Here is a 19,513-nt window from a genome sequence, read left to right as displayed (position 1 = left end):
TGTTAACATTTCCATGCTAACCGCATTCTCTGTTATTCTTGTCTATAACATCTAGGCTATTGCACGTCTGTCCGTCCTGGGTGAGGGATCCCTCCTCTGTTGCTCACCCTGAGGTTTCTCCGATTTTTCCCTGTTAAAAGGGTTTTCTGTGGAGTTTTTCCTCAGTCGATGTGAGGGTCTAAGGGCAGAGGATGTTGAGACCACACAAATGTAGGCAGATGTCTGTATTTTGGGCAACATAAATATGAAATTTGTCTTGCTTCCTTCTTCAGCTGTTCTTGTCTATAACAACATCTATTGCACGTCTGTCCGTCCTGGGTGAGGGATCCCTCCTCTGTTGCTCACCCTGAGGTTTCTCCGATTTTTCCCTGTTAAAAGGGTTTTCTATGGAGTTTTTCCTCAGTCGATGTGACGGTCTAAGGACAGAGGATGTTGTTATGATGCCATGTAAAGCCCTTTGAGACAAACTGTTTGTAAAAACGGGCTATACAAATAAAATTGCCTTGCCTTGCCTATTATTATCTTTGCAACTTAGAATAAAATAACATCTTTGAGGCAAATATAGTTTATCTTTAATTAAGATGTTCTTATAATTCATGACAGTTTGGTTTTGTAACAGTGACAGTACAACACAAGGGTATGGGGAAACAAATCTCACCACAAATTACAGGCATTCACAAAGTTTTCTTGGCAATTCTCAGATGTAGAGCAGATTAAAGTGTTGGAAGGAGACATACAGTTTAAATTTGACTGCATTATTCTGCTGAGAGACGGACATCTTGACTACATCTGCCACGTTTTCACTTTTCTTACGTGTCAAGAAAATTAATGCATACAGCTTGGAAGACAGATTATCAGAGTAAATTTAATGCGAGGATAGTTTGCAAGTGGTCTAATTCTGTTTGTGGGATGAAATGACATAGCTAGTCCCATATTCTCAGTGGATAATTTCAGAGACCTGACAGTAGAAATACATTGAAATATCGTACTGTACAAAAGAAGACTGAAAATTACGACTGGGACAACCTGGAAATCAATGTTGGGTCACCTCACATCACCTCACAATCACATAATAACTTAATGGGACAGCATCCACGTAAGTTCCAGGGTTGTCATCTCGCTACTTTTAACCCATGCAACAAGAGGCTCTGTACTGTGGATCCAGGTCATTGTTGGTAATAACAAGCCTCAGCGGAGGAGGCGATCTCAGGGCCGAAGGCAGCAGTGACAGCAATGTAAGGCTTTACCTCCCAACTCTGACAAACCTCAATAGTTTCCTTCGGTTTACCCTTCCAGCAGTCAAAACAAGCTGATAGTAACTATAGTTTCCCTTCATGAGAAATCACGAGAACTATTTTCCTAGTTTTATCATCTGTTCCATCAATCCCTGTTGGCATTTTACAATCAGACTGGGAAGTGGTAATGCATATATCATAAAAGTACAAACAGCTGGTGTGCTGACTGTCAGATGTTCCCATTTGAAAGTTTATAGCGATGGCTTCCTGTGTTGTATGATGCATATATTGTGTATACAGTTCAAGCCTACCGATGAAGGTGCCTCATATTGGAGGTACAATCAAATATACAAATCACATAACTGATGCGTTTCTCATCCTGAGGCACGTTTTAAGCTCATCCTGTGTCAGGACTCTGTTGAATATATGAGTGACTATAAAACGAAAGGGCCATGGTAAAGATTTTAACTGAAACCGAGACCACACAAATGTAGACAGATGTCTGTATTTTGGGCAACATAAATATGAAATTTGTCTTGCGCATCTCATATTATTAAAAGGACAGAGTCTTACAAAGTTGCATTGACCATTTGGTTGTAGTATCTGTAAAATGCATATAACACACATTTTTGCCATTCCATTTAGTTCACCTTTAGCCCTTACAGCTGCAATATGAGGCACTTGTCCATTGATGTACCATGCACGTATGGAATAAATCAATTCCACGCTACTCCTGTATGTGGGTTTTGAAGAAAATGCATTTTAAGCAGTAGATTTCTCAATGATTAAGAAAAATATGGTCAACCTGTCAAATTCAGACATTTTCCGACATTTACATGAAGTCGCTCTTTGCACCACATATAAAAACCTTCAGTTCTTATAGTCTGCCTAGATTATATTTTCCAATGTATGCACTGCAGTTCCGACTTACTATTTTACTTTCTTGTCCCTTTCATAGACTGCTTGCACAGTACACCAGTCCATCAGTCTCCTCTAAAGTGCTGGAGATGAGATGTGCCAATTACTACAAAAATGCTAGCTGGCACATTAAAGAAGGAGGGAATAAGGGGACAGTTAAAAAAAAAAAAAAAAAAAGTGCCACTTGCTCACAAAGTGGCTCAGTCATATCAGGGCACATGACTGAAGACCGTTGCTGATGATACCTGTCAAGTAAAATCTCTGTGTGTAAGTCGTTAAAAGGAATGGTGGGGAAAACCTACTGTATCTATCCAAAAGGAATTATTGGCATTTGTAAACCTTACAAAATGCAGGATTTGCACAGAGTACGAAAGAAAACAAAGAGTACTGTCATGGTTTCTTTGGCAGTACGGCCCTGCTGCGTCGACAGGGGCATCAGAACGAGGTGGGAGGCTCTCAACCCCCTGAGGTCCTTGTTAGTTCATCATGTGGGCTGGTGAACCCTTTCCTCCAGCTTCACCTCCTGTTTTTTTTTTAAGGCCACTGGTGATAGATGCATTGTTTCCATAAATCAAAGGTCGTGTCAATGGCTTAGAGAGGACCAGCGGGGTCAAGCGGGGGGTGGCCGCAGAGTATCCAGTACTGACTGGACAGCAGGTAAAGACAGTAGAGCTCTACCTAAAGTCCCTCCGGCGCGGTAGCAGGCGTATCCCAGCATTCCCATCATGACGCCTTTGATGACTGCGCGTACCACCCAGCCGAAACGTGAGGGAGGTGCAACACTGAGGAAAAGACAGACAGACAGACAGACATGGGGCAGTTGCTGTAACTGTCAAGCCAAACACAATTATAGACAGTTTTTTTATTACAGAATATGAATATCCATCATTTACGGTGGCAAATCAGCAAAAAAAAAACATACCTCATGATTTCATTAATGTTAAGCTGCTTCTCCCAGTTTCTCTCTATACCAGGAACATGACCCATCCCAACAACTCCCACCACCACAGCAGGCACTTCTACAAAACAACAGAAAATGTTTTAGATAAACAATCTTACACAGCAACGACCTCATACTCTTTATCTCTTCATCTTGGAAACCACAGGCTTTCTAAGACCAAACATTCACTTTGTGTTTGAAATTTAAGTTATCACTTATTTTAAGTGCAGATTTTCTTCAAAGGGGCAGAGAAATAATGAAAAAGTGTTTAGAGTTTCCTTCAGTTTAACTGTATGGATATCATTAGATGATTCCAGAAACATGAGCTCCTCCTCGGTTAATAAAAAAGTGAGGCAACGGAGGGGAAGAAATCTCCCACTGTTTCTGTGAAATGAAGTTATTAAATATGACTCAGCATTTCCACCAACAGCCTCTGCGGCGTTTAAACCACATCACTGATCTGTAATTATGCAACACTTTCGCAACAATTGTAATGGAGATACTATACACAGTACACACACACAGCAAGTTTAGCTGGGTGGCATGTCTTGCAGGAAGAAAAGAAATGAGCCAATCAAAGGTATACAGCCCCACCAGTAAATCAAAACAATAGAATAATATGTAACGTTAAATTCGAATGAGGAATGTATTATAATACAAACTGATAATACACATGAGTCACAACAAACACATAATGTATAAGGGAAATGAACACAATTAGGGATCGATTTGATGATAAATAAGGATAAGAATAGGATGCGACTCTTGGCATATTGAACAGTGTAATACGCACTGTGGGCATTAGGGGGGGCCTCGACACAGCGTGTAGCCTGGCGCAGCGTATGCGTGAGGTAGATGTCTCTTTCTGCGACGATGGTCTGGTGGAGAGCAGGAAACTCGCCGATCATCTCTGACATGGTCTGTTCCAGCAGATCCTTCTGTTTGCACTTCTCTACGTCCTCTTTACTAAAACGTGACATGACAAAAGTTCAAATATGAAGGTGAACATTTTGTTTTCTGTTGGTTATGACACTGCACAGTGAAAATGAGGAAGTATCAAGTCAAAATGTGTAAGACCTGATAAGATCTGCAAGATATTCTCTAAAATGATACAGCTCTCACAGATGCCGGCAGTTTAAACAACTGGCAGGATTGTATGTTCTCTGGAAAACATGCATGGGCGCGTATTCCCTAGTTCTTAGGAGACTACACAGATACACATCATCCTCACACATACAGTATACTGTAGCTGCACTTTAAAAAAAAATCTCAAACGAAAATGTTGTCTATTACGATGGCATTTACCCTAAATTTAGAAATTTACTGACATCGAGCATTTACATTTAAAGTCCTTTTTAAAAACCTTGTCCTTCTCCACCATTTCCACAAAAGTGTTTCAGTCCAAACGTGTGTAGTTGTTACCACCCATTGAACATACTCCCTCTTCCAAATCAGTTTTCCCTCAAATTTGGTTACTTTTTTTTGATATTATCTACTTTTCTCTTTGTTAAACAGCACCAACTAATGAAGACACAGGAGATAAAACGTTACTGAGCTGATTAAGCTGATACCTGATTGGGTCTGACAGAAAACAAAGACCCCAGGCCAGACGGGCCTTCTGCCACAGGCTGAGAGCGGCGATAGCCCTCTTGAACGTCACAGGGATCGGCCTGTCCCCAAGGTGAAATTTACAGAACGGCACCCGTCCAGCCTGTGTGGAAGAAAGAACTTCAAGAATTAAAGAAGAGAATACCATAAAAACAAACAAAGGTAATGCACTTTCTTGTTTTTGTGTGTGTATGATATACCTCTTTGAAAGCCTCCCTAAACTCTCCTCCAGGAGCCATGCCCAGTTGCTCTGTGATGTGAGCGGAAACTTTGAGCAGGAGAATCTGCATCAGGCCAGACATCAGCCCGTTCTGTCAAACACAGAGGGAAGAAATAAGCAACGGCACTGGACATTATTCAAATATCCTGACAACAGCACATTGACACTGAATCAAAAACACATCAGCGCACAAAAGCACAAGAGCTCTTTACTGAGACTTCTTCCTGGTTGCGCAACACATGTCAGTGGTTTTTATTTCTTCATTAACAAAGAGTGCATTTCTGCTTCATTCGGTAAAATACTGGACTATCACCAACTTTGTTTTACTGTTTCCCGATCTCTGTCTCTTTCTTTTCCCTCCATTGTCCATTTGATCTAACCTTCTACTACCGTTAAGCCGTCTCTCTGAGAGCCTGACCTGTTTGATGGCATGCTGAACCTTCTCCAGGTTGATGTCTTTGGCTTCCCTCAGCAGTGTATTCTCGTCCATCTTCAACATAGACACCCTGTACTGGCACAGCTCCACCACCACCACGTCTGGCTGCACTGCGCGGATCGTCTGTGTGAGGGAGAGAAGGAGCAGTGGGCACGTTAAGATAAGAGACAGAGTATGGGAGTCAAATAGAAAAATCAGCAGCGAGGGAAGAAGCACAGACAAAACAATCAATTTGGAAGAGAGACAACAAGATTATGCTCAGCAAAATAGCGATGCAAACCTAATTATGGTATATGCAGGCGGCTGATCATATAGCACTTCTCTCGGTAACAGAATTACTCTATCATTTCACTGACAACTCGGAGCACATCACACCTTAAACGGTTGTAAATGGCATAATGCACTGTACAGATCCTTTAAATGCTCAAAGGCTCACCGTGGCAACGTCCTTTTTGCTGCTGTCGCTGAAGTGTGCAGTGCCCACCAGGTACAGCAGGCTGCCGTCAGGGGCAGTAAGACAGGTCACTGTCTCCGGGAGGTCAGGGGACGACTGGCGGCGCTGAGCCCTCAACTGCCACAGCAGCTCCATTGCTTCACCATCCGCTACACAGTAACAAAACAAAAAGAAAAACACAACAGGAAAACTTTAATATTTGGTATCTTCCTACCACTAGGATACTAAAACTTCACAAATGTGTTATTTTACGTTTTCTTAGAAGCATTATCTTTATTTCTAATCTAGCAATTTACACCCAAACAATAACAGCTGCACATGAGGAGAATTGCTGCTAATGATGGAGAAAATTAAGTTTTACCTTTTTGGTAAACTTCTACTCTAGGGACAAATACTAAATATAAGGAGTACGTTTTAATGATTTGTGTTTGTGGCAAGTCTGTGGCTAATAATGTAGATAGCAATGAAGCTGACGACATTAAAAACTGCATTTTTAAGCAGTGACAAGTGATTATCTCAAAATGATCCATGGGTGCTCCAGGCAGTAATGAGAATTTAAAATATAACTTGAGAAAAGCTTGGGGCAAATCTGAGCACTGTGCATATTGACAATTTCAATTAAAAGTTACCAAATAAGACCGGCTGCAATTCACTGTTAGGTCGATAAAACCATTTGGACAGACTTTATACAAATTATTCATAAAGTTCATCACAAGGGAGACAGCGAAAGGTTGCTTTCTAAAATAAAGTATTACAGTATGTGACTATTTATGATGAACAACAGCGTACGACACTGGGTTAAAGGAAAGACACAAAGGCTTACAGAGGCCTGGAGGTAGGCATGGAAGTTCCTCTTCTGATGGCCCCACTGACTCATCCTGTGACACATCAAAACAAGCAATCAACATGTTAGACATAAGGCGCCAGATTAGGAAGATTATTTCTCTCAATCCCTGACTTGATTGCACATAGTTAGGTAACTGTTAAGAGCAATGCTTGCAAAAAAAAAAAAAACAAGTTAGTAAAGAAAATAGTGCCAACAGTTACTGCACAGACTGCATCTGCATCTACTCAAACAAACACATATAAGGAAGTGTTTCTCTCACCAACCTCTGAATTGTTGTCTTGGTCCATATTTGAAGCACTGGAAGCTGCGTGTGACAGAAAGAAAGAAAGAAAGAAAGAAAGAAAGCACAATGAAGACATTAACGTGAACACCAAGCAACAAACGTTACTGTTACTGTTACTGCTGACGTTGCTTTACCCAGGGACCGCCGTGCTGACTTGTCTAAACTGCTGCAGCCAGCCAGCGGTAAAGAAAAACAAAACAAAAAAACACGTAGTGGTCGCTGTCACTGACTCATGACAGTAAAATCAAAAGAAGAGTTAACGAAAAATGTTAGCTACACAAGAAGAAGTGACTTGTTGTGGGACTGGTTGTGTTACCAAGTCGTCTGTCGGCGACTAGCAAGCAACCCCGATGGTACCAGCTAACTCAAGCTAACCGGAGGCTAGCAAGCAAGCAAGTCCAGTATCCAGCAGCATTTTTGTCAAATAAACACGTCTGAACCGAACAATTTCACCAACAAACGCTGCTATTCTGAAATATAATTTAGCTGCTGTTACACAAAATTGCTGTCTACACAAGAATACCTTCAAACTTACTGAGCAAGCCAGCCCCCGTCTGTCAGTCAGTCAGTGTGCTGCTGCTGCTGCTGCTGCTGCTGTGCTCCTCTTCGCCAGTACAGTGCTGCTCTGCTCGCCGGAGTTGACAGCAGCGGTGCATCCTGGGACATGTAGTCATTGATTGTCAGGACACGCACTTTTTTTTTCTTCTTTTTTTTTTTAATAAAGAAAATGTTTTTAATTGGTTTTCATTATAACATCTTACACATTACAATCAAAGTCTGGACTCTCTTCTCCACTTTTCCACTAGAATTAAGACTGTCAGAGATTTTTTTTTATTATCACTTTAACAGCCTCAATGTGAAAGTTTTACACAGAAAATTTGTTATAAGCAGAGCTGTGTTACAACATATAACATGCTCTTACACACACTCGTGCTACTAGTCTTAAAGTGCTTTTGGATGCATTTTGTGTGCTTGAGTAGTCTAGCAAGGGGATTTTGAGCCATCTGGTATCATGACAATGACAGGGATTATCTCCAAAACTAAGGACATTTGGATGCTGGTGTGGGAAAACGGTTGTTTCCCACCATAAGTCTTTAAGTGTATGTTTAATGAAATACCCCAGAGGATGTGTATAGTATGCATGGACCCACCTATATAGTTAGGTAGGCCTCTGACAACAGCAACTAATGTCTTCTACAGTAGATGTCGTATTGGTGTGTCAGTCAGTGCAGACATTTCCTTTTTCTTGAAGCTCCTGTAATCGTGTGCAGCTGCAAGAAATGCATAAGGAGAGGTTGTGGTAAGCGCCTATCCCCTTGTCCACTCATTTGTTCCCTGTGAAAAGTGCTATCATACCCTATATTGGTTTTACAACAAATGACGAACAAAACTATTCTAACTATTCATTCCTTCGTGTGTGTTTTTTGCTGGTTGAGCGAGCGTTAGCACAATGTGAGACAGGGCACAACTACTGAAAAACAAATTTAGATTGTGGCGGACCAGCAGATGACCATCAGAAGCTTTGCCATCTTGTTCCGGGGAGGAATGATTCACCATCTACTCTCATCGCCACTCTCGTTTCACATCACAGCTCTCCCACAAAGAGCCAACAGAACACAGAAGTCAAATACTTCACCAGTGAGTCCAGCTCCATTCATCACAATGAAGTCTTTAAAGTCTTTAAGAAGAAAACACCCACATCACTGCCTTTCACTAGATTTTCAAAAGATAATTCATACCTATTAGACACATCTGACAGGTTTTCTGAACAGTACTTGAAATTTCATGGTATTTCACAAAGCCACACTTTCATTGGAGAGTCTGCTGTTCCTTTACAAAAAAAGTGCCAATTTCTCTACTATTAATGACGTGCAAATATGGTTGAGTCAAGATCTTAATACAGGCTCCTAATCAATGGTGAAATGGCAATGATAAAGCCGTGAGACGCGTTATATTTTAAACACCCCACAAAACACTGAGTCATATACAGTGTCTATACATGTGAAATATGATGCTGTAAGCGCATACATTATTGCCACAAATATATTGTGATCTTTTGCATATTAATTGTGCAGATCTCAACACCTGTATTGCGTGAGCTACCTCTCTACTTGGCTATTGGGATAAAGGGACTAAGCATTATCATATGTGGTAAAATACATTTTTGTTTGAAGCCATAATGCAGTCATCTTTGCAAATATGCTTTTCTAAGGTGTCTGGATTTTTTTTTGTGTTTTTTTGTTTGTTTTAAAGAAAGCTCAATCATCTCCCTTCGCTGCTCATCCTGCTTGACCCTGCACTGTAGCACCCTGTTGAGTTAAATCACTGCTGGTTTCATTGGAGGGTGATCAGCTGTACACAGTCATCCTGAGACATGAATGTGACATCATTTCCTACAGTAATACTCTGACTAAGACAATCAAATGCACAAATTGCTGTCTTATCTATACTATCTGAATAATTTTCACATCTAAAAGTTCAAGTGTTGCCTTTTCTTTCTTCTTTTTTTCCCTTTTTTTGTCATTTGGACGACTACAGGTTTTTCTCACCGTCTGAAATTTGCTCATTAATCAGCCCAGTCCACCCATCACTGAAGTATATGAGTTGATCCAAAGATAAGAGGTGGTTGTTGATAGGAGAAAAGGACTGACATGGTGGCCATGTGCAGTCAGAGAGTGTTGTGTTGTGTTGTGCTGTGCCAGGGGTAAAGGGGTGGGGTGGGGGGGTCTCGGTCGGCGTTCCTCTTCTTCTCCTTCTTCAACATTCCCCGGCAGCGATGAGCTCCCCCGGCCTCTGTGCTAGTCTGTCTCTACGGTTTTCTTCATCCTCCTCTTCCTCAAACAGAGTACGATGTATACTCAGCAGCTGGTGTGTGGGGGCTCTGGTCAGGGGAGGGGGCTGAGACTCGGGGTTTTCCGCCAGGGTGATGGGCTCCTTTGGAGGAGGGGAGGACTTGGGACTGAGTGCATCCTCACTGGACGGTGGGTTGGGACTGACGCCGTTTACATACGTAGTGGTGGGCAGAGTGACCGTAGAAAAGGAAGCATTGGCTACTTCTGGAGAGCAAACCTTAGTCTCTGACGAGGGAAATGAGAGGAAGAGAAAGCGAAAGTTAAAGTCTCAAAAGAGAGCGGTACAAAAAAACCCAAAACTTGATAGTTTTAAAGGTCAAACAACAACAAGCTACACCTTACATTCAACTCAACCTGAAAAGTAAAATCATGTTTTTTTTCTTTAAAGCAGAAGTAAGCGATATTTTTGTGTTAATATAAGTCTTAAATAGTTATATCTTCCGACAGCAATCACTTACATAGAGTGTTTGGACCGAAACACGGGTCTGTCAGTCACTCTGCTCTGCTCTGAGCCGAGGAGAAAACATTTATCGTATCCTACAGTTTTTATCCAATGAGGAGAGAGAACGGCATGCAGGGCTGTGTGTGCAGCCAATAGACGACCAATAGATCCATGACGAGGGCGACCAATAGATCCATGACGAGGGCGGGGGCTGCTAACTCCATCAGCTGACAAGACGTTATGGTGCGTTCAAGGCAACTCGTAACTCGTGTTTTTCCAACCTGTGAAGTGGTACCAGTTCGATCTGGTACGAGTTCACGGGTCGGAAGTTACGAGTGGCCGTTATAGTGACTTTCACAGGTAAAACAGGTCGGAAAAACACGAGTGGGTTGCCTGGAACGCTACAAAGTCGTAAGTCGTGATGTGAAGCTGTAATTCACGGTTTCAAAAGCCAGCCTGGAACGCAGCATTAGCCAAATCGACCGGATCGCTTACTTCTGCTTTAATTGAATTGAATTGGATTATTCATTCACATTTCAACATCCTTACCCTTTGCTTGCTAAAAATGATTGGTCAAAGGGGTGCAGCACTGGTAATATTTTCAAAGCGTGTTGTATTGAACATTTATATAACAGCATATTGGCCACAGGTATACATATGGCACAGTAGGATGAGATATTATACTGTGTAAGTCTGGTTGGTACATAATAGATTCCTTGAATTTTTAATCTGTCATTAATTCTGCCCGGAGGCACAAAGAGCAGGAGACACACAAAGACAAGGCCTACCTGTAATTGCACCAGACACGTGGACTATAGTATGTGTCCCCTCAAGGTAAACTGTATCCATATTGTGCTCTGTGGGTAGAGGTTCTGTGGTTGTGGCCTCCACTTTGGGCTTACGAATGGTGAGCATGTACGGGTGAACGTCCAGAGAGAAGTTGCGAGCGTGCTTTTTCTCCATCACACTTATATCTACAAGTCAAAATAAGAAGAACATACTCTTCTTAATTCACTCACTCCGCATTCTTCTGATTTTCTGGCGACACGGTCGATATGTAAACACAACATTTATCTTTAAATGCCATAAAAGGTTTATTTTCTTCACTGGCTGATCAGCCTGTTAGTTGTGTCGTACTGCTCGGATAGTGTATATGCATGTATCAGGAGTGAAAATAGTTGCCTGTTCCAATGAAAGTGAGAGTGAGAGTCGATTTGCAGACCGTAAAACCAAAACAATGAGCTAAAAGACACTAATACCTTTGGAGATCTGAGGAGGGGCAGCACAGTTGGATGGTAAGTCTCTGTGGGTCCATCATTAAGAGTGACTTCTATCACATGGCACTTAATCTTTTGAGCCAGTGTTAATGTAAAATTATAAACTTTAGCTGCTTAAATTCAAAATTAGTTGCATGAAACATATAACAGACCTATACTGTTGTAGAGCTGCATACCTTTTATTGCAGGATGTTGTGTGCCCTTGCTGTCCAGAAGAGGTGCGATGTAGTTGTCTGCCACAGCCTTCCGTCGGAGCGGTTTGGGTTTCTCAGGCTTGGTGTTATTTTCCAGACGGGTCAGGGTGTGCGGTTCCTTTTACAAGGGATAGAAAACAAAAGCAGGTCATTACAGCACAACTTCAACTACAGTTCACGGCAACACAGCATTCAAGTGTTTGACATGTTTCCAAAGTCCTAAATGAGAGTCACTGATAGGGGTGGGTATTGCCAAGGACCTCACGATGCGATACGCATCACGATACTTGAGTCACGATACGATATTGCGATATCCAAATTTTGCGATATATTGTGATATTCTACGATATTCTACATAGTTCACTGAAAAATGTAAAAGGCATTATGCATCTTAAAATCAGAGTTGTATGTACATCAGATGATAGTGATAATTTATGGGACAAACTGAGTCAAAACAATGCAATTCAAATTATCCATGCCATTTTATACAAGTGCAAGTTACAACAACATATTTGCATGTACAACACACTGTCTGAGGTAGCAGTACAGTGACACCTTGCGGAGCAGAGGTGCGGAAGTCGTACTGGATTTACGTCTGAAACATGATTTATTATTTGAAAAAAAAAATTCCCTTTTTTTTTTAATGTTTTATTTTTTGAAAAAAAAAAATCGATATTTAAATATTGAATATCGATATCGTATCGCGATATAAAGTATCGTGATATATTGCCATGTCGATATTTTTGCCCACCCCTAGTCACTGTATGTTGGTAGTTGGATTATGCTGCACTTCTTCTGTTTTTTTGTTTTTCAGGAGGTTTAATGATGAGTTACACAATAACACAGTAATCGTTGTCGGGTGATTACCTTGAATGGCTGAGGAAGTGGATTTGAGGATGGAATCCATTTCATCTTCTTGCGGGGTCGTTTGATGACCAGCGGCTCCCCTGCGATCTCGCCCACTCCGAGGTCAGAGGGATCCATATTAGGATCCAGCGTTTGTATCCCAGAGTCCCTCACAGTGGGCGTAGCATCATGATTGGACTGTGCAAGCGCAGCCAACAGCTGCCTGACCACATTGTCATACATGAGGTCACTTTCGTTAGTAATGAAGTCTAGCCGGTTAAGAGACTTGATGTGATCCCTGTTCTCGTTGCAAAACATGGCCAGGATGTTGATGTCACAGAACTGAGACTTCTGCCAGCGCCGCCGCGTTTTAATACCAACTTTATGCAGTTTGTCAAATACAAAGTTGGACTTTCGCACCACAAACAAATGCAGCAAGTTGATCAGGATGATGAGGTTCATGGTGCAGAGCAGAGCTATGTCTACAGCTGCCATGATGCGCTGCAGCTGCACAGCAGGCAGCTTACAGTTGACCCTGAGCTTCAGCTCTTGATAGCTGCTGATGTCCGGAGGCTCACCCAGCGCACACGTGAACTCATTCTGCCTTTGGCGAGCGTAGTAGGCGCTCAGGTAGGAAATGGGGATGGAACTGAGGCAGATAATGGCCAGGTGGCGTCCCAGGTAAAGCTTAGCCAGAAAGTTACTTTGGCCTCGTCTCTCTAAGTATTTCTCAAACAGGTTCTGCTCAGGGCTTTTCTCCTTCTCTGCGTTCTCTATAATCTCTCTCCTCTCTCGCTCGGTGATGCCAGGTCCTTTGGATTGGATCTGCTTCTCGATCTTCGGGGCCCGGCCCTCGGCAGCTCGATGGTAGCAGTTGTCAATCTCTTGAAGCAGGAAATTGAGCTCGGAGGTGAGCCGCGTGGAGGCGAGGAACTCCCATCCCAAAGCAGGAATGTACATGATTCCGGCAAAGGCCAGCAGAGCGTAGGGGAGGAACTTGTGTTCGAATAGCGAAGGCCAGAGGTGAGACTCAACACCAGGTATGGCGTCACGCAGCTCTGTCCAGCAGTAGCCTCTTGCATACAGTGCCTGGTCTCTGGTGAAGTTGTGCGGTGTGTAACAGTATATGGACTCCTCTGTGGAAGGTACAGAAAGAAATCATCAGTCCCAAACAAGTTGAGTGATCACACTGTACCTGATAATTCACTACATCCTGGGCCTTAATTCTTTGTCCAAGTTCATCAGTAACATCTAGAAAGTAAAAAAATCTGCAAGATACAATTTTTCCAGTCCAGCAATGCCAGTGGCACGTTGAATAATTCTATCTTAACCACTTATTTAGATGTGAAGAAAGGTAAACATACCTGTGGTACCTTCTGTTATCATACTGTAAAACTGCATAAGCACACATGCCAGAGGTAATATAAAGTTCAGTTCATTATTTTACATTTTCTCACATGTCATTTCAAGAGATGTAACATGCACCAGTTCTGTGTGAATTACTCCTGTATCTCCATCTGAGAATCTGTCAGAGTCATCAGTCTGTTCAGCAGAAAGTGTCGTGTCTCTGACAACACCCAGCTGCCTGGCTTGGAGAGAGGAAGTGAGAACAGCCCTTCCTGTCAAAGTTGTTCTTTATCAATTTTGCGTCCATTAAGGCTAATTTGCAGCAAATGCACTTTAGATCTCGGAGAGTGCAGTGATATTTGATATTACAAAATGCTCTGGCTGCTGTTGAAAATCCGTATTTGGTCTTTTATCTCACTGTGGTAATAAGGAGAAATATTCAGTCACAGATACTGTAGCATGATGGTGTCCTTATGGTTTGGTGTTTTTATTCTTGCAATTTGCATTTTGCATAAATATCCTTAGAAAAAAAAAGATCAGTGAGTGAATACCAGAGAAGTTGTCAAACACCCACATCTTTCTGCTGCTAAAGTTAAACACTTGGTCCCAGCTGGTTAAATGCTGCTCTGCAGAGAGTCTGACTCAGCAATGAACTAACATCCCTCCCATCCATCGTTTCCTCTCTCCCATCTAAGCAACCTCGCTTCCCTCCCCGCTCCTGAAAGTCCATCCCCTCGTATCTCCAGTCCGTCTTCGGTGCCCTGTCTGTCTGCTCCTCCAATTCCCTGCTCCTTTTCCTTCCCCCTACCTAATCTCATACTTACACTACTTCTTATCACTGGCTGTCACAAAAGACACAAATGCACCGAGCGGCTTTACCTGTATATTTCAGATAGTGAGTCTCAGACTTTGCAGGACCTCGCTCTTTAGAGTTTTTCCCAAAACTTGACATTAAAGCTGCTGTTTTAACTTTGACATTTATAACTTTGACAGTGAACCCCCTCTAGTGGTTACAAGCCAGCGACTCACCTGCAAAGTTCCTGGTGAAGACGAGGGTGACCAGCAGGATGGGTATGATGACTGTCCCTATAGTAACAACGCGATCGAAGGGCAGCTCCAGTTTGAGCTGCACCATGAGGCTGGCCAGCGCCCCGCCCTTCTCATCCTGAGAGGAGCCCGGCAGGATCAGCTCCTTCAGCTTCTCGCCGGCGAGTAGAGCCGTGGCCATGTCTAAGTTTTGATCGAGGATGTTCTGCATCCGGAACGCAGAGGACGAACGCTACAACCCCCCTCTAGGCTGGAGGGGGAGCCCAGACGCTCCCTGCTGTAATTAGACACTCCTCAACACAGCCTGACACACACATACACCTGCACACAGACACACACAAATAAATGTGTGGCCGACCTCAGCCCCTGTCACCATGTGTGGGAGAGAAGCGGGTCATTCTGTGTTGTTCAGAGTGTTTTTCTCTTGAGGTTTCTACACTTTCCCAGTGCTCCCCCCGTTCAGAGGAACAGACATAATGTTCAGAAGCACATTCCCCGCTTGGACTCTTCTGTGTGCATCCCCTTATGTTTTGTCCCGTCTCTTACACTGCCTGGCCTCCGTCCACACGCTCTGTGTGGCAGGATGAGGAATGAGACCAGTTTGGGAAGCGTCCTCGTGCTGCCCAGGGAGACTGATCGTTGGCTGAAGAGTTGTTACGTGGGCTTTGATCAGGAGAAACGTGGACCAGTCCGTTCCTGAAAGACAGATAGCCAGTTAGGAAGGTACAATGTGTGTGTGTGTGTTTTTTTTTTTTTTTTACAAAGATACAATGGGGAGTTTTAGTGCTGGGAACATATGGTATGGAGTATATAAATAGTGGATGTTTCAAATGAGCCAAAGAGTGAATTTGCATTGTCTCGTGCCTTCTTCAAGAACAGTCCATGTTCCCATTAATCACCCTTGATAATGTGGCTGATGTCCGATCCCTCTCTCTCTCTCTCTCTCTCTCTGACCAGTGGAGTGTGTGATTGTAGTTACATCTGTGGGGGATTTGCCTTTGATGAAGCAAGGACACTAGAGGGCAAGTTTAGTCACCGGGGAGCATGCTGTATGCGAACCTCAAACTGGTTTAAACCAGAATCTATTCAGCGACTCTTGAAAAATGAACAACCTTTTCAACGACTGTGTCATCCCCAACATGTCCCCTGCCCCCTCCGTAAGGACTCCTGGTGGTCATTAACTCAGTGGAACGACATGTTCACGCTGGGATGTCGGGTTGGAGGCGCCACACACTTCTGTCAGCGGGACATCTTGTCATGTGTGTCTAAGTCAGTGTAGCTACATGCAGATGTGCAGGCAGCGGCTTGTACTGTACAAAGTGTGCAGCGGCGTGGCCCAGGTCCTGCTGCATGCTGCTTCCACTTGAAGGTTATGTGAATGTCCTCTGTGAGGAGTGTGAATACATCACCCCTTCCCGTCAACGATCCCCTCGCTCACCCTCTTCCTTTTTTTTTTGTTGCTTTCTCTCTCCACCACTCCCTCTGCCTCTCCTCTCACTTTACTCTCATTATGCACACACAAACACAAAAAGTACACACACGCGCGTGCACACACATAACGGCTCATCTTTGAAATCCATAAAAGCCGAGCTCACTTAGTCCAGGCCTGGAAAAGCACACTTAAGATCTCAGAGAGTGGAACCTGGAGACTGCAGTTTCTCAAGAGCGTTGGACAGGTAGTACTCAGCTCTGTAGCACTCTCACCCACATGGGGAGAAAGGAGAGGATCACAAGGAGAGGACTCCTTTGAAATATCATCAGTGAGCATTATACATGTGTTAATTCTAACCTTATGCAGTTGTTATGTATCGGGTGACAAGACAGGACAGCTCTTCCACTCTTCTCTGCACGCACAGTGTCAGTCAGGTTAACTTTATCCACATCTTTCAACACAGAACTGAAAGAAGATCACATAGGGAAAAAATAAACTTTGCATAATTGAAATTTAAAGGAGGGGGGCAGCATCTCATTATAGTTTCATTTCAGTTGGAGGCTGCACTGCTGTCTTGTCTGTGAGCCACTGGCACCGGTCCAGTCTGACAGATTATGCCCCTTGGTTGGGTGATGCCACCAGTAGTGTTTAGAGAGGGAATCCCACATTCCCTGGCTACTACAGCATCTCGCTTGACTTTTTCCTCAGTACAGCAAAGATACAGACGCAGAGGCAACAACCGACCGACACAGCTCTAGTCTGTTCATTCATTATGAACTACATAGGTGACTGGATGAGGAGGGGAACAACTTTCAGTGCCTCTGTGGCTCTGAGACACTTGTTCTCGGACAGAATCTGAGCCAGATAGCTACAGCAACCCCAGTGACACATTTAGGAACACACACACACACACACACACACACACACACACACACACACACACAGACAAGAGAGAGGAAAACGAGTACACTGCAGGAACATTTCATTAGGGTCAGAGGATCGTTATGTCCTAGTTAGCTGGTTGTTGTGTTAGGATGCTCCTGCAGCTGCTGTGGGTCCGGGACACAGGGAGAATAGCAACCAGGACGGAGGAGGACCACGCTGCACGTCAGGAGGAGACATTGCATTTGCAAACAACCGCTGCAGCTGCCTTGCAGATGTCGAGCCGTTTCAGCACCTGGAGCGGCGGATAGCTCCGGATAGACGAGAAGCTAAATGTAGATGATCAGAATCGATGTGAATGTGTGTGTGAGTGTGAGTGTGTGTGTGTGTGTGTGCTGCTCCCCCTGTGTGTCTGCGAGAGAGAGAGAGAGTGAGAGAGAGAAGAGGAGATCCTCAATACCTGCATCAGCTGTCTACCTGTCCACACTGGAGAAGACTATAGCAGCAGCAGCAGCAGCGGCAGCAGCAGCGGCAGCAGCAGCAAAGGAAAAGCCTCACTTTTGCCTCGCGTTCATTTGAACTGTGCATGCAGCGGAGAGAAATAACAACACCAACAACCCCAAAAAAAAAGAAAGAAAAAAAGAAAAAAGAGAGAGATTCCCCACTCACCATGTCTCTCTCTGCTGCGCCTCCCGGCACGGTAAGAGTTAATCTGCAGTGCGGGCGAACAGCTACAGCTACAGCGTGTATCCGACCGAGCACACCGGTTTGTTCCGCCTTCCCCACCATCACCATCCCTCCCTCCCTCAGCCTCCCGCCCTGGCTCCCCTCTCCTCTTCTTTTCTCTTCTCCCCTCCCCTCCCCTCCTCTCCCTCCCTCCACCCTGCCCTGCCTCTTCCTCAGAAACAAGGGATGAGACAACACATTAAGATTCCCTATAGTTCATCATCACACCGCTTTCGCTTCTCCACCGAATAAACGCACGTACAGCACAGCAGCGACCGTGACAGGTAGCAGCCTACATTGTGGGCACTGGCCACTCAGTTATGTTGCAGAAATCGATTTCTTTACTACACTGTGATCATCACAGACAAAATAAGCTTCCTGTACCAACAACATTACGTCACTTGCGATAATAAACTACTATAATGAATAATGAATAGCCTGCAGGCACTAGAGCAGGACTGCCTGATAAAGCTTTTTTGGCTGCATATAGGTGAATGACTTCAGGCTGGTTGCCACTATACAGCTTCTGTTTACCCAGTCTACAACCTAACGCCAAGGCGGAGATGGGCTTTTACTGTCATATTGATAGGTTCTTGCGGCCTGTCCGTCATCTATGAATGTGGGCCTGGCCACAGACACGCGCAAACAATGAATGGGAAATATGTGTGCCACTCAAACTCACAGGGTGTGGCGGAGAGAGCAGGCTTATTCTGATCATCAAAGACAGCAGCAGTAGCAGCAGCATCCCTGCATGGCTGACTCTGGTTCATGCAGCAGAAACTGAACCAAACTCAAGTTGATGATAAAGTAGGCTATAGCTTTGTGCAGCTTATAACAGAGGAGCCATCATTTGATTGCATGGAGCACTCATGGTAAGTGGTGAATCAGGCTTGTATGAAGATAAAGACTGTGACTGCACAGGAGGTCTTTTAGGGAAAGCACCACAAATGAATTTAACTTGATTAAAATAAAAGTAGCTGCAGTGCTCTTCCCTATTGATTATAGATTACTTGTTGATTTAACAGGGCATGCCTGCTGAATAGAAAGCATCTTGCAGCAGCTTTAGAAACTGCAGCATCTCTATGTTCATCAGGTGGACTGAACCACAAGTCAGTTTCTCCTCAAGCCGGTTTCTGCCGGTTAGGGAAGGCACTCCTCTCTACGTCTGCTGCCAAATATAGTCTCTCTCTCTCTCTTTCTCTCCCTCTCTTTCTCTAGTTCTCTCTCTAGTGGTGATGCTCATGTCTAAGGTGTTATACAGCTTCATGTTTCCTGTCATGCTGGTACGAAAACAGGAAAAACAATGAAACTCCATGTAAAAAAAAAGGGAAAAAAAGGTAATTACAGCATGCCTTTGTATTGTTGGCCTTATGTGTTTAATTCTATTTTTAAAATTCACCTGCAATTAATCAAAAGACCTGTCATAAATAAATTCTATCATTATAAAGTTGATAATTCAACACTGATAATGACGTCAACACCGGACCGCAGTGTGCTGCCTGCCTCCCTCTCTACATAAAGGGGACA

General features: G+C 43.6%; 2 protein-coding genes across 4 annotated transcripts; both read right to left on the bottom strand.

The window, feature by feature from the left end:
• Positions 1–549: 549 nt before the first annotated feature.
• Positions 550–7,599, bottom strand: trabd (TraB domain containing). 2 transcript variants are annotated; one of them, XM_085779803.1, is made up of 10 exons: positions 7,477–7,599; positions 6,922–6,962; positions 6,635–6,689; positions 5,794–5,960; positions 5,340–5,480; positions 4,902–5,012; positions 4,665–4,804; positions 3,887–4,059; positions 3,076–3,172; positions 550–2,935 (listed from the first exon to the last, which is right to left on the bottom strand). In XM_085779803.1, the coding sequence occupies exons 2-10, from the start codon at positions 6,943–6,945 to the stop codon at positions 2,764–2,766; spliced, it is 1,080 nt and encodes a 359-aa protein (XP_085635929.1). In that variant the 5' UTR covers positions 6,946–6,962; positions 7,477–7,599; the 3' UTR covers positions 550–2,763. The 2 variants fall into 2 exon arrangements, with proteins under 2 accessions (XP_085635929.1, XP_085635930.1); XM_085779804.1 differs by having other exon boundaries at positions 7,465–7,595.
• Positions 7,600–7,659: 60 nt separating this feature from the next.
• On the bottom strand, positions 7,660–18,054 carry panx2 (pannexin 2). Of its 2 annotated transcripts, XM_085779800.1 has the most exons (6): positions 17,930–18,054; positions 14,929–15,642; positions 12,574–13,688; positions 11,689–11,824; positions 11,024–11,209; positions 7,660–10,018 (listed from the first exon to the last, which is right to left on the bottom strand). In XM_085779800.1, the coding sequence occupies exons 2-6, from the start codon at positions 15,155–15,157 to the stop codon at positions 9,699–9,701; spliced, it is 1,986 nt and encodes a 661-aa protein (XP_085635926.1). In that variant the 5' UTR covers positions 15,158–15,642; positions 17,930–18,054; the 3' UTR covers positions 7,660–9,698. The 2 variants fall into 2 exon arrangements, with proteins under 2 accessions (XP_085635926.1, XP_085635927.1); XM_085779801.1 differs by lacking the exon at positions 17,930–18,054 and having other exon boundaries at positions 9,549–10,018; positions 14,929–15,151.
• Between the last annotated feature and the right edge of the window lie 1,459 nt (positions 18,055–19,513).

Source organism: Trachurus japonicus, chromosome 6 (assembly GCF_045865225.1).
Source record: "Trachurus japonicus isolate A0001 chromosome 6, Traja_1.0".
NCBI classification, from domain to species: domain Eukaryota; kingdom Metazoa; phylum Chordata; class Actinopteri; order Carangiformes; family Carangidae; genus Trachurus; species Trachurus japonicus.
This window is presented reverse-complemented; position numbering and strand designations above follow the sequence as displayed.